The sequence below is a fragment of the Convolutriloba macropyga genome, chromosome 9, assembly GCF_964194025.1.
Source record: "Convolutriloba macropyga chromosome 9, txConMacr16.3, whole genome shotgun sequence".
In the NCBI taxonomy this organism is placed as follows: Eukaryota; Metazoa; Xenacoelomorpha; order Acoela; family Convolutidae; genus Convolutriloba; species Convolutriloba macropyga.
Window position 1 is genome coordinate 9598031 of NC_134476.1, and position 10397 is coordinate 9608427.

At 37.2% G+C, this 10397-nt stretch overlaps 1 protein-coding gene across 1 annotated transcript; it reads left to right on the forward strand.

Annotated features, from left to right (window-relative positions):
• The first annotated feature begins 1782 nt into the window (after positions 1-1782).
• Positions 1783-9989, forward strand: LOC142346023 (protein mono-ADP-ribosyltransferase PARP16-like). The gene is made up of 4 exons (XM_075398501.1): positions 1783-2396; positions 3978-4109; positions 8505-8604; positions 9537-9989. The coding sequence occupies exons 1-4, from the start codon at positions 1805-1807 to the stop codon at positions 9805-9807; spliced, it is 1095 nt and encodes a 364-aa protein (XP_075254616.1). The 5' UTR covers positions 1783-1804; the 3' UTR covers positions 9808-9989.
• The last annotated feature ends 408 nt before the right edge of the window (positions 9990-10397 follow it).

The window sequence follows — 10397 nt, forward strand, 5'->3', positions numbered from 1 at the left end:
CAGTTGTTTTTGGCTTCAATATGAAATTGGCTTAGTTATTAAATTAAATCAAATTGGTTTTCAGAAGCTGAGGTCATGTTATCCACTCAGCATAAACACATCACTCCGTTCCAACAGGTTATCAGTAGGCTTCAAAAACGCCCAGTCGTGTGATGCCTTGAAGCAGTTTAAAGGTACTTGGCCAGAAATCCTTCGAATTTAACAAAAAAATTCACTATTTGACAAAAAGCGGATTTAAGCCAATAAACTTAAGGGAATAAAGATCAGTAAAATGATCTTTAACATGAAATTGGCATAGTGTTTTTCTGCAACATATTTATATTTAAAAAACTCGTTGCGGTTGCAGTTGCATAACTTTACGATGAAATGCGCATTAAATACGATGTGCAAGCGCCCAATTGGTGCTACGATAATCTTATTGAGTTGTGAGATTATTCTTTGGTGGTAGATTATTTTTTTCTTCTTTCGGCACTGTTGCAAGATTAAGAGTGACGGAAAAAGTCTAATCAACTACACAGTGGCGTAAGTTATGCAACTGTTGTAATCACAAGAAGAATTGGTGAAAAACTTTACGACATGGTTGTTATCCCCCTCCCTCCCCCTCGAAGTTATACAACAACTCCGCTTTGCCTTGGAGGATCTTTTCTGTTTGTGCCCCCAGTACGTTATGCCCCCCCCCAGTTACAGGAACACGTGCCATTACATAGTAAATCATTGTAAAAACATGGCACATGCGTCGGGGGGAGCAAATAATATACGGCCACTAAGCTGGGGGGCACAAACTGAAAAGATCCGCCTTGGAGTTTATTAAGTAATGGTTACAAGACTCTGCTTGAAGTCTCTGAGAACTTCTGGCGTTTATCGAGAACCAGGAAGTGGTTCGAGATATTAAGTCAGAGTTTCGAAGTGACTTCTGCAGAGTCACGTAACCATGCTTAAAACACGAAACGTGCACGTATTAAAATGACGAAAGTTAACTTCTCGTTAAGTAGGAACTTCTGGCATTTGAACTTCTAGTCTTTTGAAATGTGCACGCGAGTGTTTTAACTTTTGGACAGCTATAGCAACCGTCGGATCTTTTCTGTTTGTAACCCCCCCCCCCAGTACGGTATGCGCCTCCAGTTACAGAGCACGTGCCATTACATAGTAAATCATCATGTAAAAAAATGGCATGTGTGTCTGGGGGATGAAAAAATATGCACCCACTAAGCTGGGGGGCACAAACGGAAAAGATCCCAACCGTCTTTTAAAATTCATCACTTTCGTCCGACTGTTGACTCATAACAAAATCATGGGCAGGGCTGACATATTATACCATTATTTTGAAAATGCGCCTAATAGTTTGTGTTCAAATTTTGTGAATAACTTCTAGCCCGTAATAAAGATAACGGATCTTTCCGTTTGTGCCCCCCTCCAGTTTTGTGGGTGTATATTATTTGCACTCCCAGAAGCTCGTGCCATATTTTTACGTAATGATTTACCATGTAATGCCACGTGCTCTGTAACTGGGGGGGGGGGGGGTAACGTACAGGGGGAGGGGGCACAAACGGAAAAGCTCCAACTTATTGATTTGATTTGATGCTGGTTTAGCCACTCTTTCTTGCACTCAAGAGTGGTAGCTGTAATATAATCATGTCGACTGGCAGAATAAAAACGTCTTTAAATTTTTTCGAAAACTCAAGTAGCTTTCTGATGCTGTCACGAAGTCGGGTAAGCTATTATTGTAGGATCGGAAAAATACAACTATTACAATGTGTTCGATTTTCACAACGTTTCAGACAACACATGGTCTTACTTGCAGTCGATGGCTGCTGCAGTTGACGAATCGCTTCGAGAGAGATCGGAAGCCGGGCCAGGTGTAGACATAGATTCAAATCAAGTGAACGGTTCTGAACAAAATACAATGGACCGAGCAGAACTAGTGAAACATATCAGGAAAGATCCGTTAGCTTTGGATCTACAATTGTGCCTTATATCAAGTGCGGCCAAAAGGTACAGAAGGGAGACAACGATGAAACCATTACCAAAATTCAGAAACTCCGATAACCAAATTGAAGCCTCGAAGGTGTTCGAACTTGTCGACAACTTTCCAAGTTTGACCCGGGCGATGGTCGACCCAGAGTGCCTTAGTTCTGTGCAATTGCAATTCCTTGATTGGGTTGTAAACCTGCGAAATCAAGTCTCTGCCTGTAAACTGACGGACGTTCCACCGTCTGTGGGGATATCGGAACCGCTTCCCGACTTCATCTTTAAAATAAACTTTCCTCATGAAAAAGAAGTGCAGTTTTCCACGAAGTCAGAAGGAAAGCGGACTTTTTATGCGTTACATGGATCGCGACTGGAGAACTTCCATTCCATATCACAATTTGGTCTTCTTGGAAATATGAGTCGAGAAGGTTGGTTATGTTAATTAAGAATATTATAGATTCAAAATTGATTAATTTGAGATAAATTATAACGACGAAGCTTTTGTAACGACGCCGGAGAGCTCAAAATGATAGTTTTTTTCACGATTTCATGCCACTCGTCAGCTAGCTGCTGCCTTTATGATGGCTTCACTCTCTAATTGACTTTCATAACTAAATTTAATGTAAATGTACGACACTCAGAACCGATTAAGGATCAGTGAAAGACTCCAATGTATTGAAAGCTAACAGTTACACGGCTTCAAGACTGCAACGACAAAATCAATTAGATTTTGTAAACGCAGTTTTGACTGGTTTTTTTAATTGCTTCGACCCACTTTAGGAGGGAAGGAACTATATACTCAAGAACGTTTTTTTATTCAGTCAATTTTGGCCGATCTATATATTCGTCGTGCAGGGTTATGAGTGGTATCATTAGAAAGCCAGTCCAGTGTAAAATATATAACTAAAAGGTTTGTTGAATTTTTGTCCACAGTTATCGAGGTTTAAATTTTTGCGAACATTTGACTGATTTTCGTTCTTGTTCACATTTTCCGTAGTTTTAGGCAATTTTTGCCAATTTATCAAAAAAAAAAATTTAAAGTCGGTAGCGATAGTGTTGCTGGTTCTACCCCTAAAAACAAAAAATTGTGGTTGAACTGTTTGAGCAGTTCTCATATAATGGCAGTTCTCATCGGCAAAATGTTTATTTAATTTCTGAATTTTGGCTATTTTTCGTTCGTATATATATATATATATATATATATATATATATATATATATATATATATATGTATGTATGTATGACATATTGTGAATAATGTCAATTGTGAGTGGCTTCGGACAGTAAAAGAACCTATTTATCGATTTCAGTTGCTAGATATTGATTTTCTTTGAAATTGTTTTCGAAAAATGCAAAAAATTACTTATTTTATTACTTGTTACATAGTATCTTTATTCACAGGTCAAATAACTCATTATTGGTATTCAAAGAAAGAGCAGTTGATTCTATCGATGGTTTTAACGGCTTCGACGCAAAAGGCTTCGGCCGTTTTCTTGCAAAATTTTATGGATTTTTTTTGCAGTTGTCGTTTGTATATTTAGACGTACAACAGATTCTGGACAATGATAGGTCTAAAAAAGACATATTGTGGTATGAATGAACAGAAACCTATTTAATGATTTCAATTGATATGTAATGGTTTTCCTTATTTGAAATTGTTTGTTTCCAAGAAAACATTAACGTATCTTTTAAAAACTTTCTCGCTTTTGTTCTTTTTTGTCTACTTGTTAGCGACTTTCATCAAGGACCGGTTCCATGTGTTTTCTAGTATTGAACCAACTAGTTTGTTTAGTTAACGTTTTTTTGACTCTATATTGACTTTTTGTTATGTTTACTATATTTCATCTGCTGCAATATACTTCATATTGAATTCAGATCTCCCGCTTCCAACAGATTTTTATCAATTGTAGAAAGCTTCTGATTGGATAGTTAAAAAATTGGCAAAATTGGTAAATTTGAATGCGAAATTAGAGCAATGGTTGATGCGAGTACAAAACTGTGTATTTCAGGTCTATTTGGGGAGGGGGTGTACTTGTCGAATGAGCAGTCAGTGAGTCTGAATCACTCCTTCAGCTCACATGGATGGTCCAGGAGCAAGATTGGATCCAGTCTCAGCTGTGTCGCTCTCTGCCAAGTCATCGGTTAGTGCTCTATTTTATTTTTTAAACTATTGGCAACAAAAATTTGTGTTAAAAATTGTAAAAAAAAACTATTTTACCATAAAAAGAAACAAACTTAGCTGAAATGAAGGAGAGCTGAAACTTCTAGGAAACTATTTTCCAAAATCTATTTCAGCATCCACTGTGATCTCCCTGAAATCTCTGAATCTCCTACAATTTGAAAACAAACAACTTGAGGGACTCAAATGTGAGAAGCACTTTTAGAACACTGCATGTTGTAAAAATCTCTTTCTTGCAGTGAAATTTAATTAGCAGTGTTTGCTGTAAAGAGTTCAGCCGCACATTGGACTGAAATACTAGCATTTATCGAATGAAGAAAAAGCTGGCCATCCAACGTTGAAAATTGCATCAGTTTTTTCCAACAATTTATTGTACCCCTGTCGATTTTTTTTGCACTGTTGAGTTGACACTACATTAGAACCGCTGTCAAAAACTTTGCTTTTTGACATTTTTTTGCCAATATTGTTTTTACGGCTGTTGAAAAAGTAAATGAAAAGAAAAATATAAAAAATTTCTCATTTGCACAACATCTGAATCTTTTCAACAATCCCCCCTCCCCCCTCCCCGCATAAATAGCGAGCGATTTATTAACCAATCAGAGACGACTAATGACTTTCCGTATGCACATACTATGTTAAACTGAATAGAGTAAAATGTGCCATGCTACGTTAATTAGCCGAATTGGAATACAAAGTGAAAAGAATTTCCGACTGGCGGGTGGGCGCAATTCGCGGCTTCACCGCGATAACCAACCCGTGATTTCCGGATGACATCCCACAGCGCATGAGAGGCATGGCCGTGAGCAGCGGTCCGCAATTGCGCTTAAACTAATATTCGGCTATCTAAACTGTAGGCGAAGTAATATTGTAGTAAATTATAACACAGAAGGGGGGATTCGGTACTAGGTACCAAAGGTGGGGCAATTGTTGAAAAGGTTCCATCTGCTTTATTTTAAAAACACAAAAAATTAATCATTTGTTTAAAATGCCAAAAACTTCTCTTTAAACGAAAGGACACTTTTTCAGAAATAGCATGAAATTGTCACTGAGCTTTCAAAAATTTTCTGATAATTAGGTACTGACGGGCTTAATTTTGCCTATTTGACCTGTAGAACTTGAGACTACATTTCTGTATCTATTTAATTTTGTAATATATATCTATTTATATTTTGTAATATCTGGGTTGAAAAAATTTGCTACCTCGCATTTGGCTTTGAAATATGTAGAATTGATGCATAGTTGTCATTGGTGAGTGACCAATCGAATAATTTGAATGGACTGTAATATTTCATTTTGGTACTGCTGCCATCAATTTGCTCAATAAAATGCAGATTTTTAAATTATTGATGCATTTTTTAGGGAAAAATTAAGAATGAGTTATCGGTGTTCATAAGGCAGAACAGTTGCCGTAAATACGTGTTTTCTCGAGTAACTAAAAGGTTTGAAATTATTGATTGTGGAGAAAATTGCATAAGGTGGAATGATATCTTTGAGAAGGGTGAATCATTATTTTACTCGTTTGAAGGGTGAATCATTAGTTTACTCGTTTGAAGGGTGAATCATTATTTTACTTGTTTAAAATCGTCTTTTTTTCTCGATCTAAAATGGTTCTAGAGCTGAACAGAACATGTTAACCCGATTGCTGGGTTTTAAGATTTAGAAAAAATGAGCATTAAATTGCAAAAATGCAGGAATATTTGGGAATTCAAGAGCTGGCTTTATTTATCCTGTTGACTGTTCTAGAACATGATTGAACACATAAAATCGCCATAGTTTTATACGTCTTCGTATAGATGCAAACTGAACTTTGTTTCTGACAATGGCACTTTGCCATCTTTCAGCGATAATTTCTTTGGTCAATTTTGTGAAAAGACATGTAAGGCACGTAGAATGACGACCCAAAAGAGACCGAAATATTCAACTGTTTGGGTTTCAATGGACACCATATCGGTCAGCGACTGGCGCTAATTTTATAACTGCACGATTGCAAAAATTGACTGTTAATAGTTGCTATTTTACACGTTTTTGCTATATATTACGTATCTGTAGAAATAAAATGGAATAAAGCTTATCCAATTTATTTTCTTGTAAAACATAAATACATCTTTTAACGCGTAATGGTACCCATAATGTTTAATTGCTCTCGAACGAAGACTGAGGCAATTATCGTAAACATGTTGGTCTTTTAAGCAAAATTTTCTCTTGACCATTTTTGCCCTATGGTACTAGAAAATTCTGAGACTTCTCAATTGACTTTTTCACGCTTCACTTCATTTCGAGTGATTTCAATTGCTCTCATGCTGAAATGAAGTTTTTTGGTAATATAAAAGTGATTGGTAGCGGTTGAGGAACACATGCGCGGTGGCTTAGTGGTAAAGATGTCTGACGTTAGTCGGTTTATTTTTTATTGATGGCCGCCCTCATCTTCCCAGCCGGCTGTCATAGCGCTCCTATTTTTTGTTCTTTGATAGACAAAACTTAGTTTTTCTGTACATCATTTTGCGGCTTTTGGCATATTGTTTGAAATCGTTTTTGAATTCTCTAGTTTTTTTTCCTTTTCTGTCATGTTGAAAAGGCATTTAAACAGCGGTTGCTTAGCACAGTAAGCGAATTTGAGCAAAAAAAAAACGAAATCATAAATCGAAACTTGATAAACCCCTAAAAGCCTAGTTTTAGATGCCCCGTGTTTGAAATTTGTTCCCGGCTCTGTATCCTCTAATTACCCGGCTCTGTATCCTCTAATTGAGAAATAGGAGTATATCTGACTTCAAAATCCAACCAAAATAGCTCGTACTTTTGAACAGTTTTTTGTACAGTCAATTTTCATTCGTTTCTTTCAATTCCAAAGGGGTTATGGGAATCAATCTGCCGGATATCTATAGAATTAGTCGTCCTCTTTTCTAATGAATGTTTTAAGCTAAATGGTTTTTGCCGCTTCACTATTTGTTTCCACTGGATAGGGAAAACACTGGATAGGGAAAACATTTCCACGGTTTTTTTCAGTTGGAGCGTGCATATTCTGGTGAGTTGGGGCATTTCCAAAGTACGCCGCAGCTACGGAATTTTGATGTGATAAAGTTTTGAGCTATTTTGAAGAAATTATTTATTGTTCCCGTCAGTCTTGTTTCGTGTTTTTCTCGACATTTTGATCGTCTGACCTGTTTGACTTTTGTAAGATCATAGTGATAAACTGGCTCGGCCGGAGGGACTTAAGTAGTGCAGTTGTTAAAGTTTTAATAGTTTTAATTGTGTGGTTTATAATAAACACTTAGGAGGTACGACGTGTTCTAGACCTTACTTTTTAACGTATAAACTGAGAAGGTTTAATTGATGTCTCAATAATAATTATCAGTAATCTTAAGGCCTACCTGACTAGTTAAAGTTCTACTTCTCTTAGTCTAGAACTCTTCTGTACTCTGAGGATACGTTAGCAGTCCACGAGCCCCAAAAGGCTGAACATTTATCTCATTGATTATTAGAGAGTAAAGAGAGAGAAGAATACTTTATTGATATACCAAGTATGACTCCAGGACAAGAATGATATTATTCAGTCAGTCAAATCCGTTCAAACGGTTAAAGAATATTCAACCAATCAGAAAAGAGTATTCGGTCTTAATTAAATTTTTATAATTTATCTTTTGGATGTCAACCAAAGCTGGCTGCAGAGGCTTTATGAAATTACTGGTGTAGAGTATAGTACAATTTTGATAGGTTTGGTCCCCGCGCAGTTCTGCTGCCCAGTGACGATAGCTAATTACTTCCTTCTGCTATTACCTTTTTTTGATTAAAGTTGTAGGGTACACAAACGGAAGGTGCAGAGATGCAAAGTTCAGTTGATACCGGTTTCTCTTCAGTTTTTTTTTTGTTTTTTTTTTGTACTAAGTTTCTGTTATTTTTTGAACCCGCTATGCAGCCTGGGAAGTGTTTCCTGGCAAGTTTTTTTTACTCTAAATCTTTGGTATGATTTTGTTCATTGAAAGTTCTGTCATTAAATGGGGCAAAAGTCTCAGAAATGTTAAGTATTCTGATGGTCAAGAAAATGTTTTCGTTTGCACTGTTTGCATGAACTGCAACCAAACAAATTTCACTCCTATAGCGAAGCTTTATTTGGGTCGCACAGACTGTTGTACTCGATAACAAACATTATGTTGCCATAGGTTGATGTCCGCAATTTCATTCATGTATTCACTCAAGCTGCATTATATTTGCCTTCTTTTCAAAAACCTTTTGTTTGTGGTTCAAGACCTCTTTAAGTAAACGCAAAACCAAAGGGAAGCTAACTTCTATTTTATAGATATGTTTGACCTTTAAGTGGTCAAAGTGGAATAATGATTCTCAAAAAGTGATTTTGCTGCAGATGATCCCGAAAGTGTGAAGAGAGGAAGTGCGGTTGCGCAGGCTGCCAGAGAATCTGTGACGTCATCAACATCCGCGGGTTCAACTCAAATTACCAACAGGTATCAAAAAGTGATTTATCTGATAAATTTTTGGACATTCTGAGGAAAGATGTTATATTGCTCTCAAACGAAGTTTGTAGCAATTATATTACTCCTGTCTGTCTTTTTTATGCGATTTTTCGCTTGACCGATTTTTTGTCTGACCCATTTGACTTTTCGTCCTCAAAAACGGGATGAACAGGTAGCGCCCAGGGGGCATTAAAAACTCTTGGAGCCTCTCAGCTCACTAGTCTCCAAGTATGCGATTTGCAGGAACTACTTTGGAGACATATACTTATGGTGTGAAGGGCGGTTCTTAGAGGTTGAAGACCCCCCCTGCCCCCATCGCACTGTTGCCCCCCCCCTCCCGGTACACCTCTCCCCCCTCCCCCCAGCTTAGTGGGCGCATATTATTTGCACCCTCCAGACGCACGTGCTATATTTTTACAAAATGATTTGCTATGTAATAATAGCACGTGCTGTAACTGGAGGGTACATAACGTACGGGAGGGGGGGGGGGGGGAGTGGGGTACAAACGGAAAAGATCCGAATTTTGAAACTAATCACTTACGAAATCAATTATGGTGGTTTTGAGTAGGCGGATGATTGAGTATCGTTCTCGAAACAGCCTTGAATTATTGTGAGATGACCATTGATTTTTTAATCAATATATGCTTTTAGAAAAGCGCCCTGGAAAAAAATTATTTTCCCAAGCACTTGTAACAAAATTGGCTACATGTAGTCCAGAATTAATTATAACTAATATAATTGAACTAATATAATAGAACTAATTATAATTACAAACCTTATAGTCGTATTGGAAATCAACTACATTTGGATACGAAAACGTATTGATTCATTTGTATGCATCGTATTTTGTGAGTAAAGAAATAAAAAATAACAACCCCATAACGCATATTTGCTTTTCTGTGACCTATGTTTGCATGTTTCAGCTTAGGTCTTCCTGAATCCTACGTCCTTGTCAAGAATGGAGAACTCATAATGCTGCGATACCTTCTGATTTACAGGACCTCGCGATCGAGACTTCAGCGAAGACTTGCCGCAATCTACGACGAGTACTATGTCCAAATCATGGCCATTATGGCTTTATTGCTAGCCATAGCTGTCTACATGGTCTTCAAAGTGTTCTGCCCGGATGAGGACGAAACAGATTTGCATTCGTATTTGAATACAGAATATGTACATCAGAATATAATTGTGTAATTTTTTTGGGACGGTGCCTGAATTGTTCCAGCACATTTGCGCGGTTGAACTACGAATTGTGTACCCGGATTGTCATTTCGCCCGTAGTTTAGTAATGGCGTAACGATAATAATATATCGGTTACATGGCAATTTACCCAATCCCGTTTTGCCCAATGCCATTTTACCCAAACTGCTATTTTACCCAATGCCAACTGACCCAATGCTCTTTGATCTTTTCGTTACATTATACGATTTTCGGTTGTGATAGCTTCTTATCAAGTCCCACGGGCCATTTAATTACATAGTCGCCTAAATAGTCGTTCTGGTAACTTTAACAATAGGGTAAATTTAAAGTTAGGGTAAAATGCCACTAAGTAAAATTGCATTGATTAAAATGACATTAAGTAAAGTGGAATTGGGTTAATTGTCCTGACACCAATATATCGTGTTTTGAATTTTTGCAGCTACAGCTAAATAGTGAGGGGTCTCCGAAAATTTTTGACAAAAATGTTACCTTGTTTCTTTTTCGCTGAATTCCGTATCTCATTTTTTGAAGCTATCAAAATGGTTGTACCAAATTTTATCATTTCGAAGGTTGATAGCGTTTGT